A 24,386-nucleotide genomic window follows, 5' to 3' on the forward strand; every position below is an offset into this window, starting at 1 on the left:
ACCATCCAATCCAAGCGCAGGGTTGTAGTGGGCTAGTGGCGCTGGAGTCTCCTCCGCTCCCGGCTTCTGCCGACGCTCCCTTCAGCTGCTCTTCTCCTTCATCAGGTCAGTATAATCCTCTATTGTTCCAGGATTCTTGGGAAGTAGCTACTGCTTGGGCTAAGATGAAGCATTATGTTGTTCTTTTGTTGTTTGCTGTCTGTTGTTCCTGAAAAATATTCGGAAATGGCGGAGTTTCGCTGCAAGATTGCGCCTTGTTGCTTCGCATTTGCTGTCCAATAGTTGGGATGGAGCTAATTAGGCCGAGCCCTTAAGCTAAAGTTCGCCTTTTATTCTGACACCTTAAAATGCGGAAAGCATGTCTACAGGAAAAGTTACTGTTAGGCTGTTCTTTTTAGGATGGTCGATCTGTAGAAATGCTTGCAAGAAGTGAGGCTCTGCATATGCTTTCTTCGTAAATTCTAAGTATACCGCGAGCAGGAGTATATATAAGCAGGAGAACTAAGACCACGAATCAAATGCTTATGCCAATCTAGCTGACTTTAATGGAGAAAGGAAATCTCGCCCCTTTTGCAGATTTCTTTAGTGTTTTTTTTTCTTTTTTTTTTTATCAAAGGCTTTAGCCCAGCTTTAAGCGTGCTGCTGAAACCCTGACAGGGTTGCCAGTTTACAAGAGTGCAACAATAAAACACTCTAGTTAACCCCTGCTCACACTCACAGATTTCTTTGGTTCTCACTGAAGTAAACACTATGCCCCATTCGGCTTACCCCATATTCGGTTTGTTCGACTTCTTTTTTCAGCCGGAATAGTGTTTTTCTCTCACAATAATTCAACCAGAACCGTGTTTTTCAGTCAGTTTAGCCAAAATTCTACCAGCCGAACAGAGTCTAAACAAGCTGTTGACATGATAAGGAGCGTTTATCTCTCGATATTGATGCTAGGCAATGAATCTATGTACTATGCATAAGTCATAACTTTGCGAAAGCACCATTGGTGCAGTTGTAAGATGTGGAAGTATAGCTCCACCCACCGGGGCTCAAATGCTAGTGTGCACATATATTAAAGAGAGATAAGTGGCTGTGTGCACCTCTGGTTGGTGCAGAAGGTGGACATTACCTCTCCATTATTTTTAAAAAATGTTTTTAATACCTTTTGCTTGGTTCTTAATGCAGGTGCAATTTGCATTATCCCTGGATCTTACTGATTAATCGCATGTGAGGTGAACTTGATAGACTTTTATAGGATCATTTAGCCATAGATCTAGCATGTATACTGATATTTGAGACAAACAGCAAGTCCTAGAACATGAACTAGTACGAGATTTAGAGATAGGGTGAGAGAGAGAGGGATTGCAGAGGTGTAAATCATCGGCCGCCTTCGTAGAAGACGAGCTGGCCATGGAGTCACTTGTCGGTGGTGCAGTGAAGCCTGGCGGTGAAGACGCTGTCGCTGTGGCGGCGGTGCAGAGGCGGCGGTGGCCGGTGGCAGAGCTTCTTGTCCCTGGCAACGCCCCCTCTCTAGATCGGCTAGGGTTTAGGGACTATAGGTGGGACGTCTGGAGGCTCAGGTGAACCTCGTGCCTTGTGCCCCGGCCCCCACCTCTCTTTTTATGGCGCTGTGCGACGGGGGCCCACCAACCATAGTTAGGGTTGGGCGCCTCCAATCAGGGCGTGGATCAAGGTCCAATTAGTCGTTGGGCCAACTAGTGGGATCAATCTAACATTCTCCCCCTTGATCTCACCTTATGACTTAAACTTAACTTACTTACTTTATCTTATTTTTATTCCATCATAGATCAGTGCGTAGAGCGTGCCTCATTGTCACGGTCAGTTATCATTAAATTAAACAGTTACAATGCACCTCTCTGTTTTGAAATAGATTCTCAACTAGGCCCTTATTGTCTAGGAATCATAGGCTTTCCCTTAAACCATGCCGGCTAAGTGATCTCTAAACACGCTGGATAGTAAGCCTTTTGTAAGCGGATCCGTGAGCATCTTTTCTTTTCTTATATGCTCAAGACTAATTATATAATCCTGGACTTTATCTTTCACAACATAATACTTTATGTCAATATGTTTGGCAGCACCACTTGACTTATTGTTGTGAGCATAACATACTATTGGATTATTATCGCAGTATAACTTGAGCGACTTATGTATGTCGTCTACCACTTTTAACCAGGGCATGAATTTCTTTAGCCAATTCACCTGCTCTCCTCATAACATGCTATAATCTTGGCATACATTGTGGATGATGTAGTGACGGTTTGCTTTAAGCTTTTCCACGATATAGCTCCTCCCGTGAGAGTGAATATGTATCCTGACGTGGACTTTCTGTCATCTCTCACATAATCAGAATCTGTATACCCCTCTATGTGTAGGGAATCAGATCTTCTATACGTTAGCATGAGACCCTTCGTACCTTACAGCTAACGCAAAACTTTTTTTTTTACTAATTTCCATTGTTCTATTCCTAAATTACTCTGATATATACCAAGTAATCCGGTAACAAATGCTAAGTCAGGGCGAGTACACACTTGAGCATACTATAAACTTTTGACAACTGAACTATATGGAACCGCTTTCATTTGATCGATCTCATATTGGTTCCTGAGACATTGAAATTCCCTATATCTATCGCCCTTGACTATGGGAGTAGGTGAAGACTTACAATTTTGCATACTTTATTTCTTTAGAACTTTTTTTAAGTATGCATTTTGTGATAATCCTAAAACCCTATTTTCTCTATCTTGGTGAATCTTTATTCATAGGACGAACGACTTCACCGAGATCCTTCATATCAAACTTTGAGGACAAGAACTTTTTTTGTTTCTAGTAGTAGATTAACATCACTGCTAGCGAGCAAGATGTTATCCACATATAAGACTAGAAAAATGTATTTCTCATTCTTGAACTTTGCATAAACGCAATTGTCCTCAATATTTTTTTGAAACCCAAACTTTCTTATTGTACTATCAAACTTAAAATATCACTGTCTTGAAGTTTGTTTTAATCCATAAATGGATTTCTTCAGGCGGCATCATATACGTTCTTTTTCTTCCACAACAAAACCTTTCGGTTGTGTCATGTAAACATTTTTCTCTAGATCCCTATTTATGAACGTTGTCGTAATGTGCTACAAGCGCTATTATGATTCTAAAAGAATCTTTACATGAGACTGAAGAAAATGTCTCATTATAATATATACATTCTCTTTGCGTGAAGTCTTTCGCCACAAGTCACGCTTTGAATCTTTCTATATTTCCTTTGAAGTCATATTTGATTTTGTAGACCCATTTACAGCCTACTGTCTTGGCTTCTTTAGAAATTGTTTCTAAGTCCCAAACATCATTGGTTTTCATTGATTTCATTTCATCTTCCATGGCTTCAAGCCACTTTGATGAGTGACCACTTCTTATGGTTTCTTCAAATGAGGTGGGATCACCCTCCATTTGAAATTCCTTATATTCATAAACTTCGTAGTCTTTAGGAATGACTGATCTCCTGACTCTTTGAGACCTTCTAGGGGCCTCGTTAGATGACGTTTGTTCTATATGAGGCTGTTGTTGCTCCTCCTCATGTGTGACAACGGGTTCTATGGGATCCTAAACGACAGGTTCCTCATGTTCATTCATTGTTGCTATAGGAGAGCTAACAACATGTGCTATTACTATAGTATCTTGCACTGTTGGTACAACAACAACAGGTAGTGTGAAGAATGGTTCCTAAACCATTGGAGTGGGCACGTATACCCGCTTCTCTTTAAAATTAATTTCTCACGTTACCATGCCCCTCTTATCATATCATCCTCTAAGAACACAACATGTCTTGTTTCTATAAACTTCGTTTATCTGCCAGGACAATAGAAGCAATAATCTTTTGATTTTTCTGGATAGCCAATGAAATGACATCTGACTGTCTTGGAGTCTAGCTTCTCTATATTTGGGTTAAAGACTTTAGCCTCAGCTGGACAACCCTACACACGTAAATAGTTAAGTGAGGGTTCATTTTCTGTCTACAACTCATACGGTGTTTTGGGCACTCAATTAAGAATATGAATGACAGTTTTTAACGTCTCTCTTCATAAACTTATCGGTAGGGTAGAGTAACTTATCGTGCTTCTCACCATATGTATTAAGGTACGGTTGCGTCTTTCAGCTACTCTATTTTGCTGAGGCTCGCTCGGTGTAGAATACTGGGTAACTATGCCATTTTCTTGTAAGAACCTTGCAAAGGGTCTAGGAACTTGGTCATATGGGGTGTGTCGACCGTAGTACTCTCTCCCACGGTCGGACCTTACTACCTTAATCTTTAAGTTGTGCTCATTTTCTACTTTAGCCTTAAATATCTTAAATTTATCCAACGCTTTCTATCTTTCCTTAATTGGATAAATATAGCCAAAACGAGAATAATCATCTGTGAATGTTATAAATGAATTATAACCATCCACACTTTTCACAGAAAAAGGACCACAGATGTCTGTATGGACTATTTCTAAAATTCCTGCGCTTTGTTTGCCATCTTTCTTTATTTTCTTAACGTACTTTCCTTTTATGCAATCAATGTATTGCTCTAAATCTGAAAATTCTAAAGGCGAAAGAATTGATTTCTTAATCAATCGCTCTATTCTTCCTCTTGAAATATGGCCTAAACGGCAGTGCCATAATTTTGAAGATACATCACGCACTCTCTTTCGCTTATTTGTTGCATTCATAGGTGAGAAAGCATTCTCATTCTTAGTGCTCAAGCATTCACATTCTCAGAAAGTGATTATAAATAAAGCTTGTCTTGTCGGAAGGCAAAATCAACACACTTATTATTAATCATAATCTGATATTTGCCATTACCAAAATGGCAATCATATCCATCATTTAATCTTGAAACACTTATCAAGTTTCTACACAAAGAGGGTATATAAAGAATATCTGAAAGTTGAAGACTAAAACCATCATCTAATTCTAGAGAGATCTCCAATGGCTTCAACTTTAGCTTCAACTTTATTTGCAACTTTAATTCTTCTTTCTCCTCTTTGCAGGGTCCTCCTCGTATTGGAATTCCTGTAATAAATTTGTAACATGAACAGTTGCACCTGAATCAATCCACCAAGTAGATTTTACATAACTTAAGTACAAGGCCTCATCTATGAATGTAATATGGTCCTCACCTCTCTTTAGAAGGCTCTTTAGGAAGTCTGGATAGTCCCTCTGGTAATGTCTATGCTTCTTGCACTATTTGCACTGATTCTTTTCAACTTGAGCATTGTTGTTCTTCTGATGGTGCTCATTCTGAGGGGCTTTCTCTTGCGGTTTGACATTCTTGTTGAAGTTCTTCTTTTTGTTATCCTTCACAAGGTTAGCAGAATCGCCTTGTGAGCTTTTCAGTCTTTCCTCTTCTTGAACACACATTGCGATGAGCTTCTCTATATCCCACTTATTGGGCTGCATGTTGTAGTTCACAACAAAAATTTCATATTCTTTGGGCAAAGAAGCAAAAACCAAATAAATCAAGAATTTATCCTTGAGCCCCAAATTCATTGGCTTCAGCTTCAAAGTCGTGCTGCTCATCTTCAGTATGTGCTCTCTGATACCGCCACTAGTGTATTTCTCATTGAATAATTTCTTGATCAAAGTACTAGCATAAGCCTTTGAATAGCCAGTAAACTAACTCTCAACTTTCTTAAGATACTTTATGTCGGTATCATAATCTGGGATAGACCCTCTTATCGCATCTGAAATAGTGGACTTAGCCACCATCAAGCAATTGCGGTTTGAAATGTCCTATTTCTTGTGTTCGAGATCATATTTCATTCGCATTTCTGCATGATCTTGTTGCCGAGCAGTGAAATCAGCATCAGTCTTATTATCTTTCCTCACCGGGTCCACTGGCTCAGTCGGACAGGTAAGCGCTAGGTCATTTTCAAATAGCGCAAGTGCTAGTTCATACTTCTCTTGCCATACCCTGTAGTTGCCCCCTTCAAGAGGCGGTATGTGCGAGACAAAAGCCATCGGGTTAGTCCTGAAAAACACTGTCAGAGATAGTGAGAAAATGTGACATCATTATTGCATGTTTTAATTTAACGTTGGTCAAAATTAAAACTACAACATTCTGATACACTAATTCTACATCACCGTTGGACAGAAATAGAATTAATGCATGTAAAATTTATGAATAAATATTATAATATTGCTATTATCAACGTTGGTCAGAAAAATAACAATATTATAATTTACTGACAAAAAATGACTACTCTTCAAATTAAATTCTTCCGTTGGTTCAAATTTAGTTAGAAGATAATAAACTTTAACATTGCAACGAAAACATGAAAAAAATATTTATCTACTTTTTAGAAGCATTTAACTGTACTAATCTCCTTTCTAAAAAAATATCCCGTTGATTCAAATTTTGACAAAGATTGAAACTAGACTAAAATCATCAAAATTTGCTTCTGAAAATAAGTAAAACAATAACTGAGTTTCTACTATTCATTTGGCCCAGCCTGTTGAAACAGTGCTCAGCCCAGTGACGAAAAAGCCAGCCCGGCCTGCTCACGCCTGCGCGCCCCCGCTGCGCCTCCCAGGCCGCAACCTAGGCCTGGGCTGGCAAAGCGGCCCGGTGCGGTCGCAGCCGTCCATCTCAGGTCAACGGTTGAGCGCGCGTCTTGGCTGATCAAAACAGCGCGACAGCGCCGCTCGCCCCCCAACCCTAGCCATTTGCTCTCCCCTTCTCTCTCTTAGCCCCGCAAGCGAACGAGCGCAATGGCCACCGGTGAGAGCCCGGAGCGAAGGATGATAGCGTCGTCGCTGGCCCTCTCACCGGTGGCGCACTCACTTGCTGGGGAGCGCGCGTGCCGGTGAGCGGCCTGGCGGCGGTGCCCTAGCGCGGCATGGAGCCCTTCCCAGAGTACTCCGGTGAGTGGAGGCCGGTGAGGTAAGCCTCAAGCCGCCTCCCAAGCCCTTCCCCTTTCCCCTTCTTCTCTCTGTATTGGATCTTCTTCTATTCTTCTCAGAGCTGGTCCGATCTAGGGTTAGGGTTAGGTTTAGGATTCGGGTTACTGTTCATCTTCCCCGATGGGTTAGGGTTAGAGTTCGAGTACTTTTCAAAACCGTGACCCCCTTCTTTCTCCTTTTCTTCACCTGATTAGGATTTAGGGTTCGATGAACCCTCTCCTTCTCTTTTCTTTCGATCCAAACCGAATCACCTCTTAATTTCTTTTACTTGGTTTTCTATCTCGATAAGCTAGATCTACGCCTAGTTAGGCGACTGATACCATTGATAGAGTTTTACAGTATCATCTAGCCATAAATCTAGCATGTATACTAACATTTGGGACAAACAACAAGTCCTAGAACATGAACTAGTATGGGATTTAGAGATAGGGTGTGTGAGAGAGAGAGGGGTTGCGGAGGTGCAACCCATCGTCCGCCTTCGTAGAAAACGAGTTGGCCATGGAGTCGCTTGTCGGTGGCGCGGTGAAGCCCAACGGTGAAGATGTTGTCGCGGTGGCGGCGGTGCAGAGGCAGCGTTGGCCGGTGGTGGAGCTTCCCGTGGCTGGCAACACCCCCTCTCTAGATCGGCTAGGGTTTAGGGACTGTAGGTGGGGCGTCTAGCGGCTCAGGTGAACCTCGTACCTTGTGCCCTAGCCCCCACCTTCCTTTTTATGGCGCTGTGCGCCGGGGGTCCATCAACCATAGTTAGGATTGGGCGCCCCCAATCAGGGCATGGATGAAGGCCCAATTGGCTATTGGGCCAGCTGGTGGGATCAATCTAACAGAACTTGCTTTTCTGTGGATAATTTGGAACTTCAGTACAAGTTTCAGATAGGATTTAGGGAGAAATGATCTCTTTCAACAATTAATTTGGGAGTTCTATGCAGCCTTCTCTCAAGTTTTATAGAAAATGCCTAACAAATAACCCATATTTTGCACTGACCATGCATTCAATTACAAATCCCTTGGGTAAAGCTATGACGGTGAAGAGAGCACGTTTGAAGCCACATGCCATAGACATCAAGAGGAACCCCTAGGTACATGAGCTTTACAAATTGGTTTATAGACTTCTAGAGAACCTTAGCTGGCTGTTGGCACCACTAGAAGTTCCTAAAAGACCTACCTCAAAGAAGAAAAAACAAAATGATGAAATAGTGACTGGTAATAGGTTGGTGTGATCTTGGAGTGGGAGGGAGTTGTTGTGGACAATGATGATCCAGACTTGGAGCCCTAGGTTTGGTATGTTCTATCACTTGAAGAGGGAAAGTCTTTCCCTCTAGATGCATTGTTGAAGAAAATTGAGGGAATGAGAACTGACCAGGCTATTTCAGAAGTCTTATGTTGGTCACAAGATCCAGTAGAAATTCAAAGGTTGGCAGCACACAAGGAGGTAATATATCAAACACTCAGAGGTGGATGCTACCAGCTGCGACCAGGTGTGCTTGATTTCTTGAACACCCTTGTGGGTTTTGACATTCCAATAGCAATTGCAACTCCTCACTCAAGAGCCTTGAACAAGGGATTAAAACTATTGGTCTGCAAGGCTACTTTGATGCTATAATTGCATTGGAGGACTTCTACTTAGGGAAACCTGATGGTGAGATGTTTGAGGTCGCAACATAGCAACTTGGTCTGTAGCTAGATGTTTGTGTTGTGTTTGGTAACTCAAACTTGACGACAGAATCTGCACAAAACGCTGGGATGAGATGTGTGGTAGTTGCAGGCCGACACCTTGCCTATGACCTCAAAGCAGCAAACCATGTTGTGAGATGGCTTGACCAACTCTCTATTGTTGACTTGCAGAGGCTTGCTAATGGTGAGGTTTTTGGTTGTAGGGGTAGTGAGGGGGGTATGACCCCGGATACCCACGACAGACTACATGGGCTGCTCCCCTAGGGGTGGCCTAGCCCACAAGACGAAGCCTTGTGGGGCACGACGCTGCTCGGCGCCTCTCGCAAGACACCGGGAAGATATCCTAAAGATACTACGATATCTGTTAGGATATGTATGATCCTATAATTCCTGTAATCTATTATTACTTTTCGGTTATCTCTTAGATCTAACTGACTTGTAACTCTGCCCCTGGACTATATAAGGTGGGTAGGGACCCCATCCAAAGACAGGCAATATCATACGATAGCCAATACAATCCAATAGACCATATGAGTAGGATGTTACGTCATACTGACGGCCTGAACATGTCTAACTTGTGTGTCTTTGTTGCATTCTTATTCTCGATTACACGCATCTCTACCGATCAATCTACCTTCGTGGGATACCCTTTGGAGGACTGCCGATGATATTCTATCGATAGTTGGTGCGCCAGGTAGGGGCGTGTGTGCTGATCCATGGCGAACCAGATGGTGTACCTCAAGACCAACGTCATTTGCGACAACTCATCTTGCTGCGACGACGTCCTTCAACAACATCTACGATGAATCAGGGGCGACGTTCAACGTCGTGCGTGGCAGCCATCATCAAATCCATCTACAAGTTGGAGCTTGACTGGTGGTCGACGAGTTCATCGCCCGATTGCGCACGTGAGAATCGGTCTACACCGCCATGCAAAGCTTCCATCAGACATGCAAGCAAGCAAATTATGCGTGGTCTACATCATCGTGACGTGAAGAAGATGCCATGCAAGAAAGCTAATTAAGGAAATAATAAAGATATTTACGTCAGGCATGCAAGGCATAATTTTTCCATGCTTGCTTATGCCTCCCTGTTCCGTCAAATCCAATCTCCAAATACGGTGGTTCAATGCTTCAAGGAAAAGTAGTTCCAAGTCCAAGTCCAACAGGCACGTAACCTGTACTGACTCCAGTTGAAGCACCACATGCAAATAAACAAGGAAGATCTTGGTCCACGCTTCGCCTCGGTCGGACATGCCAGAGGGCTACGCCTCCCCATTTAGTGGATTTCGTCCGACTACAACAAGTGAGCCGCCAAACAAGCCGTCAAGCGAATCGCCCGGACTACTTACTCCGACCACCCGACGCGTCGCAATGATGACCGCCCACATGATGATAGTTCGGAAAGCACGAGTGCCGGGCAATTTCGTCAACGCCGACTAGATAACGTCATACGCCGCTGATCAGATATTCTGTCTAAAGCTAAGTCATGCTTTAATATTCTTCTAAACATTCTCCAATCTTCATACATCACCGTGATGTTTCTCTGAGCTGTTTTCTCCATGTTTGTTCACCAAACAATTTTCTTTCATGTATACCATCTTAAAGATCACATACAATTATGCCTAAGGCAAATCCCCAAACAGTCATGTTAACGCTTGGATGTCCCTAGAGACGACCCTGTCTCCGGCTCCTCCCTACACATGCATGAGCATCTGGCCTCTGCGTTATGTGTGGTCGGTAGCGGCTCCTTAGCGATGCTTTATTCTTCCTACACGCACATGGGTTCCGCGCTCCACGTTATGGTTAACAGGATAGCTAGGGCTGGAGACTAAGCTACACACTAACTGGTCGGGCGGTTTGTATTAAATATAAATACATCCTCATAATAACACTAAGTATTCACACTGAGCTACATACGCTATTTATCACCATTGCTGACTCTTCTCCGGAGTTCATATATTTTTACACCATGTACTACCCGTTCTACTTATTTATATTACAGGATCATCGTCTAGGTGATCGGACCACCTGGTGCTCAGACTTCTCCACCGATCAACTGGTCGAACCGCTAGGTACATGGACTTCGTCGCCGACCAGTTGATCGAACTGTTTGACGGTCGCTTTTACTCAACGCTCACTTCGCCACCGACCAGTTGACCAGACTGTTCGTTGCTCGTGCTTCATTGTTAGCTTCACCGGGGACTCCTCGGTGCTCGAACATCGCCAGCTACGCCGGGGACTCCTCAGTGCTCGGACATCGCCAGCTACGCCGGGGACTACTTCGGTGCTCGGACATCGTCGGCTACGTCGGGGGCTCCTCGGTGATCGAACATCGCTAGCTACGCCGGAGACTCCTTGGTGCTCGGACATCGCTAGCTACGCGGGGGACTTCTCGGTGCTCGGACATCGCCAGCTAAGCTGAGGACTTCCTTGGTGGTCGGATCTTGCTACGTCTCATCGGTGTGCTATCAAGCTGCTCCATGTTGTTCGGATCAGGGTGCTGATTTTGGGCAGCACGTCTAGGGTCTTGATACACAGATGTCAGATGACGTCGGCAAGCTTTTAGACTTCTTTTGTTTGACCCTGCTATAAGATTCATTCTTCATCTTCTAGGAGGCTCGAGGACTAAGTGGCTATACTTCATCTAGCGATGAATGTAGTGCTTATTTCTTGATTTACCCTCCTTATTGATGGAGTCTAAGTGACTACACTTCTCCTAAGTCGAAGAATTTTTAGATTTTGAACTTGAGCTCCTTACATCCTTATGGCAAACCTAACTTGGGATACGCTGCTCGGCGACGGTTCACACTGCTTGGCGATGGTTCACGCTGCTCGGCAATGGTTCACACTACTCGGCGATGGTTCACACTGCTTGACGATGGTTCACAACTTCTTGGCAACTCAACACGGTGGTCGGACCATGAGTTTGACTGCTCGGTTTTGTTCATACCTGCTCGAACAAGCTCAAGACGATATTGCACAACGGATACAAGGCGCTCGAGGACTAGCTGTGGGGAGTACGACCCCGGATACCCATGGCAGACCACATAGGCCACACCATCATAGGTGGCCCAGCCCACAAGATCAAGGCGTGCACGGCACTAGTCAACGTGCACCGCAAGATATTGTATAGTACCAAATATGATACTTTTCTTGTAACCCTACCCCTCCAGAGTATATAAGGAGAGGTAGGGGTCCCCAGTTGATAGCTTCTACATCTCAATGCAATACACTAAAGACACATGACGTAGGGTATTACGTCGATCAGATGGCCCGAACCTGTCTAAATCGTTGTCTCTGTGCCTTGTGTCACCATCCGGTTCCTATCACGCGCACCTCCACCGATCAATCTACCTTCGTGGGATACCCCTCGGAGGACTGCTGAACATCTTTTGTCGACAATTGGCGCGCCAGGTAGGGGACTGCCGAGCATCTTTTCGCATTCGAGGGTTTTTGGGAAACCGCTCCCATGATTTGCGCCTCTCCAAATTCTCCGCAACAGAGTGGTGGGCCGTTACCTGGGCTTTCATGCAACCACGACCCGTATCACCTATTTATCTCCGCAATTTGTTACTGCTCATCGAATATTCACTGACTTCTCCGCCAACCGTTACGGCTCAGTAATTACTACTGTACAACCATTACTCCGCTATTTTTCGCGATTTGTTTTCTCCAAGATTTCCTCTTATGGCTCGGGGACTGCGTCAGCACTACATTTCAGTTCCTCTCTGCTTTGGGGACTTTCTTCTGATGACTGTTGTTTCTGACTCTAGCACCACGTGACTACGTCACCTACTGTCAGGCTCGGGGACTAAGTGGGTACACTTCACCTTGCGGTGAATATGTTTTTTCTTATTTCAGGGCTACGCCCAAGGACTGGCTGCCTGCTCGGTTGGTCTTTTACTTTTCTTCTGCTTTAGACCCTGGCACCACGTGACTACGTCACCTACTGTTAGGCTCGGAGACTAAGTGGGCACACTTCACCTCGTGGTGAGTGTGTTTGCTTTATTCTGGAAGACGCCACGCCTCTTGAAGCCGAAGGAGACTATTTCCCTTTCCCGTGGTCGGACTCTAAGTGGGCACACTTGGTCCACTGTGAAGAAATTTTCGATTATGAACTTGAGTTCCTTACATCCTTATGGCAAGCCATACTTGCTTCACGCTGCTCGGCGACGGTTCACGCTGCTCGGCAACTCATCATGGTGGTCGGACCATGAGTTTGACTGATCGGCTTTGTTCGCACCTTCTCGGACAAGCTCAAGACGGCGTTGCACAACGGATACAAGGCGCTCAGGGACTAGCTGTGGGGGGTATGACTCCGGATACCTACGGCGGACCACATGGGCTGCGCCCCCAGGGGCGGCCCAACCCACAAGATGAAGCCTTGCGGGGCACGACGCTGCTTGGCGCCTCCCGCAAGACACCGGGAAGATATCCTGAAGATACTACGAGATCTGTTATGATACGTATGATCCCATGATTTCTGTAATCTGTCATTACTTTCCGGTTATCTCTCAGATCTAACCGACTTGTAACTCTGTCCCTCGGACTATATAAGGTGGGCAGTGAACCCCTCCAAAGACAGGCAATATCATACGATAGCCAATATAATCCAATAGACCACAGGAGTAGGGTATTACGTCATACTGATGGCCTGAACCTGTCTAACTCGTGTGTCTCTGTTGCCTTCTTATTCTCGATTACACGCATCTCTGCCGATCAATCTATCTTCGTGGGATACCCCTCGGAGGACTGCCAACGATATTCTATCGACAGGTAGAGAATCTAACATGGATATGGAGATTGTGATCGATGAATGATGCTTCTGCAAACATGACGTACCAATATATTGTTGTACTTATAATCTGATGTAGCCTAAGTAGTGCATTTACATTTTGTAAACAGGCCAAGCAGTGCAAGATCAGGGCTAATGATAGTCCTGAGTTTGCATTACCTTCTTGGTTTGCTTGTGATGCATTGGAATTCCTTTAGCCTAAAACTCTTAGTCATTAGAGTTGGAAGTGAAGAAATTCACACCCATAACTTGTGTATGTACAGTATGTATATGTATTACCTATCTTTGACGGGATACCTGTTAGGCTTTTGGGATGCACCTACAATACAAGAGCTGTGTAGGCTGAAGAACTTGCAACCGTAGTTGTAGGGTGAGGGATGCCATGATCTGTGTCTTTGATGAGCAATGAATGAACTTGTGACTATATTTGACAAAATTCAATATGAGAAAACGAACAATGTAGTGCTTAGTTTTGATTATATAAAAAAGGACAGACCCAATGCCGGAGGCTCTCACATAAGTGGGGTCTGAGGAAGGGATAAACCGAGACAAGCCTTTCCTCCGCAAAATCTACGAAGAGGTTGCTTCGAACCCACGACTTGGTGAGTCAGTGCGACACTCAGTGAGACAGCTCTCATCACTGCACTAGGCATGTCCTTTTATTAGTTTTGATTATATACATTCCGAATTTAGTTTGTAGCCTCCTAACACTGAAGATCGTAATACTCATAATAAACGTATGTTTATATTCTTTTATATAGAAGAAATAAAAGAAACCGATGTCTAATTCAAGAGAATCTAGCTCCGCTAGCTATTTGAATAGACCACCCTAGTTTGTACTTTGTAGTGATAAAATCAAACCGGATATGGTTGGCGACTGAAAATCGAAGTACACCAAATTTTGCAGAAATATAATTGGCTTCCACAAGAAATACAACTTGGCTTCGATTCATGAAGCTTTCCAGATCGATATCCAGCTTTCAGCTGTCCCTTCATCGCTTCCCTATAGCTTTAAGAAGAGCATCGCTGATCATCCAGGGCACGACGGCACCGGAGCCAGCAAACTGCAGGAATTGAACAGAAACAACAGCATCACTAAAACAAACTCTGCAACCAAGAAGTCAAGGGTGAGCTACACAACTGCTGACCAGAGCAGTATGGTGGTGATATACCTGAGCTCGTATCTTGAGGCCCATAAAGCCATCTGGTGCCGAAGCCTGAACCGAGTGAACGTCCAAATGGAGGCTCTTGATGGCGTTGAACACCCGTGTCATCAGGAGCTCCTCCCACCAGCATTGCACCTCCAGGAGCACGTCCCTGTCCGAGACGGTGACGGTGACGTTGCTGGTGCCGTCCTTGGGGAGGACCCAGGGGTGCTCCTTCTCCACGTCACCGCCGAACTCTGGGCTCTTCCTCTTGGAGCCAGCAGAGACTTTCTTCCTGACACTCTCATTGCCAATGCCACGGGGCCTTGTAGTTGTAGGCCTTTCTGTTGTTTCGGATGGGCGCGACAGAAGTTCCCTACTGGATTCCAGCTCTTCTACCCTTCGCTGAAGCTCCTTGAGGTAGGCTATCGTTTTGGCGAGGATCGACGCTTTGTCCACCTGCCAAGAAAAGGTGCCTCCAATTTCGCAAAAAAAAAAAAAGAAAAGAAAAGAAAAGGTGCCTCCAAGTCTTTATACAAACAAACGTTCCCAAATCAACAAGTTTTTCTTACCTTGTGAATGGACGGAACCAATGACTTGAGAACGAGGAACATCTCGTTGAGCTTCTCTCGGCTCTTTCGCTGTGACATGACATGATTCTTGATGCCACTTATTTCCTGTGCTGTTCCCGTCGTGCCCCCGCCACCACAGTTCGCCCAAGCTCCGCCGCCGGCCACCACTTTCTTCAGCAATTTCTGCGGCTCTTGGATGACCGGCACCGCCACTTCATCGGAGCACGACTGCGATCTCGTCCAAGCCATGAAACTGGTCGCGCGAGAGCCGTCAACTGGTGCGCTTGATGAGGTGTCGGCAGCGTTGTTAGTAGTAGCCCCCGGGACGGCGGTGGCTTCGGTGACGACGTCCATTTCCTCCCAGAGGCTGTAGAAGTCGTCGATCTCCTTCGTGATGTGCTCCAGGCTTGCATTGAACAGGCTCTCGGCTTCTCCTAGCTCCTGTCCGTGTCCCCCGGCGGCAGTCATCGTCTCCATGGCATTGTGACCGAGGTCCTCGAACACAACAATGTCTGCGGCCTCGCGGGCTTCGTTTGCTGACGGGTTGGAGCTCGGCTCTTCCAAGTATGTCGGACATTGCGGCTCCAAGAAAGCTGCGGTTGCTCGGCTGACCAAGTCCGGGTCCTCCGGCACCTGGCAATATCATTTAGTTTGGTGATACTAATATCATCGTAAAATTTCTCGTTTTCACTTTTCAGATAATGTAGTAGTATAGTATCTATACATACCGTATCAGTTGTACCCAGCTCAAGCACGCCACCCATAACCGGGATGCAGACGATTGACTGCGGAAATTAAATACGATCCAGGATTCAGATAATGTTGCAGTCTGAAATCTGTAGACTACGCAGTCTGAAAGTGCCCTGTGTAATGTTTCATGGAAAGTGCTTACCTGAATGAACGCGCTCTGCTTGACCGTAAGTAGGCACCCAAGGCCACACATGCAGGTACCCAAGTTCATGATGATTCAACAAAGATCGCAACCGACTAGTGAAAAACGTGCATGAAAGGCAATAATAGACAAGACGCGGTGAACGGGAGAATGCAGAGCGGTCGATCTTGACCGATCACCGTCGTCAGAACTGAGAAACACGCATGCATACCTTGGCCAGGATCGCGCGGAGGAAGACTTTGCTGCTGGCGAGGTGCGCGTTGCACAGCCAGACATGCTCGTTGCTCGCGAAACTCCTGCCGGGCAACCTGTGGCAGCACACAGAACGCATGGCATGCACCCGAGTGACGACAGGCACCGAGACAGGCCACGAACCAAAAAAATGTTGTCATGACGGGCATCACGAACAAAAAAATCGATCGATTACCCTTGGCCTGGCCGGAAGGCGTAGGTCATGCAGACCAGGTAGTAGAACTCGGTGTCCCCAAGGTCCTCCGGCGACAGCGAGCCGACCGGCCGCGCCGCGCGGCGGTCACACTCGCCGGACAAGAGGGCCTCGTACAGCTCCCGGAGCTGCTCGCTACTCTGCATCACGAGCTGGTCGGCTGTCAGCTTCACGGAGTTGGAGACCATCCTCGTCTTCACCTCGCCGTTGTAGAACCCGTCCATCCACGTCAGCACCCTGCAACTATGTTTTCTCACCTTAGAGCAAGGCCAATAATAAAGCCAAATGCGTGACTATAAATTAAGTTATCAGATTCAAGTTAGGGCATGTTCATCGTACATACAGGGTTGTCTCTAAGGTTTTAAGAACCGCGCAGACAGCTTGTTTTATATATATATATATATATATATATATATATATATATATATATATATATATATATATATATATATATATATATATAAAACCATGATCAAACATAAATAAGATCTGTGTATTTCATTTTGTTGCTTTATGACACAAAAATAATCGCAAATAAATTAGACGAATACAATTATGATATTTATTTAGAATCATCGACATAGTAGGATATGTATAGTAATATAATATATTATGTTGCTGCTTGTTTGGTATATGTTAATTATAATATTTCCTTAGAAGATTTTTTAGAATCATATGTGTATGTATTGCTTTTTTTTTATACAAATAAGATTTTCTTTAGATTATCAAATAAAGGTCCCAACAGTTAGCAGGAAGCCGGACATGCACATGCACCTTCGAACAAACGAGTAGTGCTCCTGTACTCCTAGTACATCCCTACTCCGGCTCTGTATCCCGGGTACAATCGCAGGCGACGCACGAGATCGGACGAGGTCCTCCTCGAGCTGTCTCCGGCCACTACCATCCAAAATATAATATTCATTCGTCTTTTAGATAGCGCTACAGACAAAGATTCAATACCTATTTTATTTTCTCCAACAATAAGACTCAAAAGACACCCCTTTCTGCAAACGGATCTCCAGGAGAGAGGATACTTAAATTTGAGTTATGCCTCTCATAGCATCCAAAATGGGTCTTCCATATAGGTACTCTGTTGGAGGCTATTGTTATTGTGTTGAAGACCTATTTTGGGTTTAGGTTCCACAATGGGTCTCCAGTTGGAGACAGCCTCAAGCGAAGATGGTACGTACGACGAGTTCTGTAGTGTCGGCAGGTTCTGGGAGCAGGAGCCGCTTGCGTCGTCTCAGGAGGGCATGAACAATCTAGACACAGGGCCGTCTCTAGGAGACAAGAATCTATTATACAGATAATTAAAAAGACGGGTTATGCAACCCACGAATGAGGGTCGTCTCTAAGCAATTTAATGCTTTGCATATAGCGACCCGACCTCTACTGAGATCCTGCCCTTCTCTGAGTGCCTTGAGACCATGCCCACGGTGCTGCCGAAGATTGGAAGATTGGGTGCCGGCAAAGAAGAAGAATGGAGCTGAGACGGCCTACTTCACCAGGATATGTATATGGAGATGAATTTGGCGCGAGCGCTGCCTCCCCCGCGCGCCCAAACTCAATCGCACGCGCTAGCGCTTGGGATCTGTGCATCATCGAGACGGGGAGGTGGCTCGTACAACGCTGCTCACTCCGTCTTCTCTGTATTGGAGCACGAGATAGGTCCGTCGCTTCACGAGACGGCGGCGGCGGCGTCTCTAGGCTTCGACAGGGTTCTTTTGAAAAAACAGCGACAAAGGGACGGGTCAAGGGACCCGTTGTACATGCCCTGAGATGACGATGGTTCTCTCCCTCCTAATTTAATTGTGTCCAGGAAGGACTAATATGCAAAAAAAGCTAGTATATAGACAGGGTAATAATTAGCGACAATAGTTGTCTTCTATTTGTTTATAAAAGATTTTTTTATCCGTGCGATCCAATACTAGAGGAGCTTGCCACCTCGCTCGTCGTGAGCCAGCCAACAGCGCCTAGGTGCCCGCCTGCTCCGCCGGTCGCCTCTCAAGATGTGGAAACATCGTTGGTGGACACCCGTTCTCCCACGAAGGCTGTCCAGCAGACGACAGACTCGCTTCTGTTGTTGCCTGTGCAGGAGCAATCAGAAGTCACACCGCCGCGGGGGATAACTCGGCGTCGTGGATGCCGAGGCACGCCCAGAAAGCACCATTCCCTCAGGCACGAACGCGGCACTCCTCCGTGGCCCATGAGCCCAGCGTTGGCCAACATCGGGGCAACCACCCTGGGACATGCGACGGTCGTGGCTACGATAGACACCATCGATCGCACTCCATCACCTCAGACGACCTCAGCTAACCGACTCCTCAAATGCTTCACTGAGCGAATCACAAGAAGGAAGTAGCCGCCACTCCTAGAGCTACCTGAAGATGATACGATCCACAATGAACGTGCACTGCCCACGCTCCCCACGCGAAGCAAGCGGATAGCGACGCAGATCATATCTCATATCCGGACATCCAAGCAAGGTGAGTACCTTGTCATGAAGCGTCTGGGACTAACCAGCGGGATGCCGTCTCTGTCGACATCGGCTAAGAAGGCGTACGAAGAATTTTCAACGGCGACCCCGCTCATATGCAGGCGCTGCGTGAGTTGTTCCTAGTGGAAGATGAGGTGGGCGCGCGCAAGCAGCGCCGCTGCCGCTCGGCAGCCCGGGCATAGGCCTCCTAGCCGGCGTCGCAGTTTGGGTTGATCACTATCCAATGTAACAGCATAGCTTATAGTATACTAGGGAGGGTCCGAGCGTCCATGTATAACTTTATTGACTCCTAAGGCGCCGCTAAGGCATGTTGTATTGAACATGTTCTCTACCTTAATACAAAGAGGCGCAAATATTTTGCGTGATCGAGAAAAAAAGTTTTTCTTTATTATTATAGCCTTATAGGGTACCATGTCTCACACTATGGGTGGCGCCAGTGGGTATTCTAGGTATTCTTATAATACCATTATTTTGGTTAAAGAAATAAATATGTATGTCACATGTTAGCATATATGCCTTGTATTGTGAAATAAAGCTACGAAAACAAAGAAATCAAACTTCCACAGCCACAACAAATCCTCCTTGCTCTGAATTTATGTGGCCTTATATATTATTGCATATTTTCATTGCACAATTTTGTTTATATGGAACACCCTGATGCATCATCGTGGCTCCACCGACCTATTTCCCCCTCGCACTTGTTATCTCGGTCCACCACTGCCTCGGCTCTCGTGCTTAGTTTGTTTCTTGCATGAGAGCCAAGTTTTCCCCCCTCTTCTCTTCTCCATATAGCCGAAATGCTAACTAACTTGGCTATAAAACTATGATTGTACTTGTTATAAATAGTTATTATTATATAGTTGTGACTTTCGAGGGAGAACTTTCTACTGTCAATGACTCTCACGGCTTCAGTTTCTTCTAACGCATCTACTATAGTTATACTGTATGAGACTGTAGCAAAAAGCTTTTTTCTCTCTCTCTGCAACCCAAAATGAACTAGCAAGTAGGAGAAACTGGTGAAGCCAGGTCAGATGGGCTTCGTTGATTTTACTACAGTAGCACTATAGCGCGATACAATGCATAAGCTGAAGCCCCCACAAGCTCACCAAAAGGCCCTAAAATAATAAGTTTTTTATCCATTAATTTAAAGTCCAAGAGTCAGATGCATCCGTCTTTCCTTGTTTAATTTTATCTAAATCTCATGTACGTACTACCAAAAAAAGGAAGAGCGATGAAATAAAAATGGAGTCCCGCTTCCGTGCCTCCTGGTGTGCCCAAATAAAGGATGCTGGTTGCTTCCGGTTTCTCTAGGGACTATGCATTTGGAGGGATTTTTTATTTCCTTAAGTTACTTAATTATTTCACTAATTCCTAAAATTCATCTAAGCCCTTGTTTAGTTGCCCCCAATTCCAAATTTTGACACTATGCAAAAAGAAGATTCCCCGTCACATCAAACTTGCGGTACATGCATGGAGTACTAAATATTGACGAAATCAAAAACTAATTATACAGTTTGGTTGTACTTTGCGAGACGAACGTTTTGAGCCTAATTAATCAACGAGTGGACAATTATTACCAAATAAAAACAAAACGACACTGTAGCTACAGTGTAGCTACAGTGTTTTAGCGGCGCCGGATCGGGCGAACTAAACGGGGCCTAAATAAATCTAAGATTTGTTTGAATTATAATATAATATAATATAATATAAAAGTCAAATTTCTGTCATCAAACTTTCGTCCCGCCCAATTACGAGTCCAGCTCAATCATGATAGCCTTTCATCCCATCATCCACCCGCGGCGACTTTTATCTGTCTCTTCTTTTCTTTTGAAAAATGCTATCCAACAACCGACCATTGGACACTGGTTTCTGCTCGTCCACGCGTCATCTCTTTCTAGCCTCTCTGTTCTTCTCCAATTCCGGCGGCCTTAGATGGGGAAATCGGGGGAGGCAGGCTGGCCAGACGGCGGAGACGGTGGGAGGGCAGCGTCCAAGTCTTGGCGACGAAGGCAGTCGGGCTAGGTCGGGGCGGAGGTGCCTATGGGCGGAGCTCGCCGCGGAAGAATGAGGGAGGAGAGGAAGAAGGAGGTGGTGGCCGCAGCGGGACGGTGGGCAGCAGTGGAGGTAAGAATGAAGAACAGTGAAACAAATTGAGTGCTCCTCACCTGTAAAACTTTCTGAATGCTGGCCAGACACTTCCTTTCTTTTTTGCTGTGCATGATTGGGCTTTCTGTTTCTTTTCGGGTGTGGTCGTTCGTCCTGTGTCCGTCCGGTGATATTTTTCAGTTTTTTTTTTTCGGTCCGTTTCTCCCGGTATCCGTTCCATGACTTTTTGTCTTCTATTTTTTTTCATGTTTTGTTCCGTAGACTTTTTCTTTTCTAATTTCCCCCGATTTTCGTTTCTTTCTTTCTTTTTTTTGTGTTTCATAGGATTTCCTGTCCTTTTCCATGCCCGTTCCATGACTCTTTTTCTATTATTTTTCCTTTCGGACGTGCTGGTGCCCGCACGTCATGCGAGATAGGATTCCATCGGACGACCGTTTCCCGCGCGCGCCTGCACAACCTACTCCATGTCCGCTAATTCGCCCTGCCCGTGTGCACATCGCGCCGTCATAGCGTCCGTATGACTCGCTCGCAATTCGCCCCATTCACCTCGATTGGACCCGCCCCGATCCACGCACCCTGCCCCCATCCGTTCGCCCCGCCCCGTCGTGCCCCCTGACCGCTGGCCCCCAGCGCTTCACACGCCACGTCTGCCGGCCACCGGCTCGCCGCACTCCATTTCTCGGCGTCCGTGCCATGCCACCATCACTCCCCCGTGCCACTGACTCTCCGAACAGTATGAAACACGTGCAACATGAAACACTTGAATGCAACATACATCTGAAATAGATGAAACATTTGGAAAACATATGTGTGAAAACATATGCAACATCAAGATAGAACACTTGCAACTTGCAACTTGCAACATGGAAACACTTGCTGCAACGGAGGACTAGAATAGATGAAATATTTGGAAAATACTGTTGCAACGTATGTGTGAAACATATGTAACATCCAGATCAAACTTGCAACATACGGTTGGAACAGATGAAACATTTTGAACAAACTCTTATAACATGTCTTTGAAACACTTATAACATCCCCCTATGTTAAACAACTACAACATACTTCTGAAACGTCCGAAACACTTAAAACATATATTTACAACATAGGGGGAGCGTCTGTACTGGTCAATTCCGGCCGTCGAGGTGAGAGCCGGTGGCGAGTGGTGGCGCGTGAGCACCACTAGCATCTAGCACAAGCAGCGCACACGAGCACCACCACCAGCACCACCGGATTTGGGTCGGCCGGGCGGGCGGTGCGCGTGACAGGCGGGCGGTGCGCCACCAGCACCAGTGCGCGCGACATGAGGGGGCGAAAGGCGCAAGCGAGCGGCGACGGATGGGGCGCGCGGTAGCAGCGAGAGGAGTGCGCGCCCGCGTCCAGGACGGGGCAGCCGCAAGGAGCTGCGATCGGGGAGGAGGAAGCAGAAGGAATATGGATGTGTGATTTTTTTAATAAACTCACGGGCACAACGAGTGGCGGGATAAAAGCGCAAGCAACGAGGCGGTGGGCCTATGGAAGCGTCCGATGTTTTGCTCGTGTCGGACATGTGTAGCATTGTTGTTTTCCTTTCTCAAGTATTTCCTAGTTTTTTAATAAACATAGAAAAATAAATAAATATAATATTATGAGTATTTGATTGAATCGTTAGCTCTTTCGTAATAAATAAATATCCCCACCACTAAGTTGTTGGTATAGTTTTAATTGGGAATAAATTTTATTTTTGTTAGAATCTAGATTAGCCGATGGTCTAACTAATCAAACCGTAAACTAAAATCTTAAGCAGTTTGTTATTCAATCTAATCTATATATGTTATATATCTTTATGGATACCTAATATTAAAAAGCAAAGGGATTCGTCCGACTGTTTTTTTAACTTTCCACAGCATCTTGTCTGTGATTAGGATTCACAACTCATGCCCATACGAATTAAAATGGCACCTGTCCAGCGATAATATAATCTCCCTGTCCTGCGTATGACCCGAACTCTCATCTACATTTATAGGAGTTAGAACAACACATCCAACAATGGTAGAGTCCGACTCCAAAACGCATCCAATAATATCATTATTAACACTTTACCCGAAGTTCCAGAAAACTAGAAACCAAATATCAACTCCATGTATATCATTATTAACACTTTACCCTGGTTGATGAGTGCTTGAAATGGACCAGAAAAGGGCATAGGTCCAGTTGATGCTCCTCGCGGCTGCAGCGAGCTGGTTCCTCAACTGCCTCTCAGCAGGCTGCTGCAGTTCTTCCTGAAACTGGGAAGCTGATAGTGCCATCGCGCGCTTGACTGTACCCCTTCACGCAGAAGCCAGATGTGTTACAATAAGCGACGACGAAGAAGCTAAGATCGAATATAACACCACCAGCTCGTGCAATTGGCAATTAATAAGCAAGTAACCATTTCCGTTTCATACCTGATACTGTAGGAGTGTTGGCTCTATGTGAAGGAACCACACAAAGAGAGCACAGCTTGATTCTAGCTCAAAGTAGCTGGAGAAGCAGCGGAACAATGCAAAAACTTTCATGCAACGGTGGACAAGAATCGGAGGAGCTCCCTTCCGCGCCAAGGGGAACAACGCCTATGCTATCAAGACCTTTTCAAGATATACAGTATATGGGTGGAATCCAAGATGGGTTTATGGAGCTCTAATAAGTGAGACCGAGGAAGACGGTGACGCGCACGTAGTAACTTCTTTTATTAAACGATGATGTAACGGAAGGAGTTGGAGTTCTCTACTTCTACTTGCCTTGCAAAACGAGGGATAGACAAATCATATGCTAGGACCTTGTAGCGGCGAAAGCATCTTTAATTATATTAGAGACTTCGCTTGATTGGACACTCATGTCGTCCGCGTCAGTCGTCACACGGTTTGGTAAGGTCTCTCTTTCTTATATAAGATTTTAAGTAGCAAATGTATCGGTGTGTTGCAACGGAGACCAATACGTATATGAATCAGTAAACCCAATACAAATGTGTCGTAAACTTAAGTGTTTTTCTTTAAACATGATGCGAACTTGTTTGTGAACCATGTATTGCTTTGCTTTTGCAACTGATCCTGGATGAAGACCGTATAGATATGAGCTATATGGATAGTACACTTGGACGATTGAACTTACTACTGTACTAGGGTTTAGATTGAGCACGATCGATGGATGGCAGCTTAGCCTAAGCACTCGGCCTGACCGAGGAGTGGTCCTAACACTTAGTGCATTCACTACCGGAAACCGGCGATTTGCCGAGTGCCGAGGCTTTGCCGAGTGTATTTTATCGGGCACTCGGCAAATACCGTGTTTGCCGAGTG

At 45.4% G+C, this 24,386-nt stretch overlaps 1 protein-coding gene and 1 pseudogene across 1 annotated transcript; one reads left to right on the forward strand and one right to left on the reverse strand.

Moving 5' to 3' along the window:
- Nucleotides 1-7,445: 7,445 nt before the first annotated feature.
- Nucleotides 7,446-10,640, forward strand: LOC136493834 (5-amino-6-(5-phospho-D-ribitylamino)uracil phosphatase, chloroplastic-like; annotated as a pseudogene).
- Nucleotides 10,641-14,138: 3,498 nt separating this feature from the next.
- LOC136491272 (anthocyanin regulatory R-S protein-like) lies at nucleotides 14,139-23,629 on the reverse strand. The gene is made up of 9 exons (XM_066487531.1): nucleotides 23,499-23,629; nucleotides 23,218-23,379; nucleotides 16,452-16,706; nucleotides 16,236-16,332; nucleotides 16,025-16,039; nucleotides 15,861-15,917; nucleotides 15,133-15,765; nucleotides 14,588-15,019; nucleotides 14,139-14,479 (listed from the first exon to the last, which is right to left on the reverse strand). Exons 2-9 carry the CDS (start codon nucleotides 23,358-23,360, stop codon nucleotides 14,408-14,410), a joined length of 1,704 nt encoding a protein of 567 aa, XP_066343628.1. The 5' UTR covers nucleotides 23,361-23,379; nucleotides 23,499-23,629; the 3' UTR covers nucleotides 14,139-14,407.
- Between the last annotated feature and the right edge of the window lie 757 nt (nucleotides 23,630-24,386).

This window comes from Miscanthus floridulus, chromosome 11, assembly GCF_019320115.1.
Source record: "Miscanthus floridulus cultivar M001 chromosome 11, ASM1932011v1, whole genome shotgun sequence".
NCBI classification, from domain to species: domain Eukaryota; kingdom Viridiplantae; phylum Streptophyta; class Magnoliopsida; order Poales; family Poaceae; genus Miscanthus; species Miscanthus floridulus.

Excerpts from the sequence above, each read along its gene's own strand:
- LOC136491272 (XM_066487531.1), bottom strand. The coding sequence starts at position 23,360 with ATGGCACTATCAGCTTCCCAGTTTCAGGAAGAACTGCAGCAGCCTGCT. Across the intron at positions 16,707-23,217 it reads TCAAGCACTCATCAACCAGG|GGTGCTGACGTGGATGGACG; the intron begins GTAAAGTGTTAA and ends ACATAGTTGCAG. Across the intron at positions 15,020-15,132 it reads TGGTTCCGTCCATTCACAAG|GTGGACAAAGCGTCGATCCT; the intron begins GTAAGAAAAACT and ends TTTTCTTGGCAG.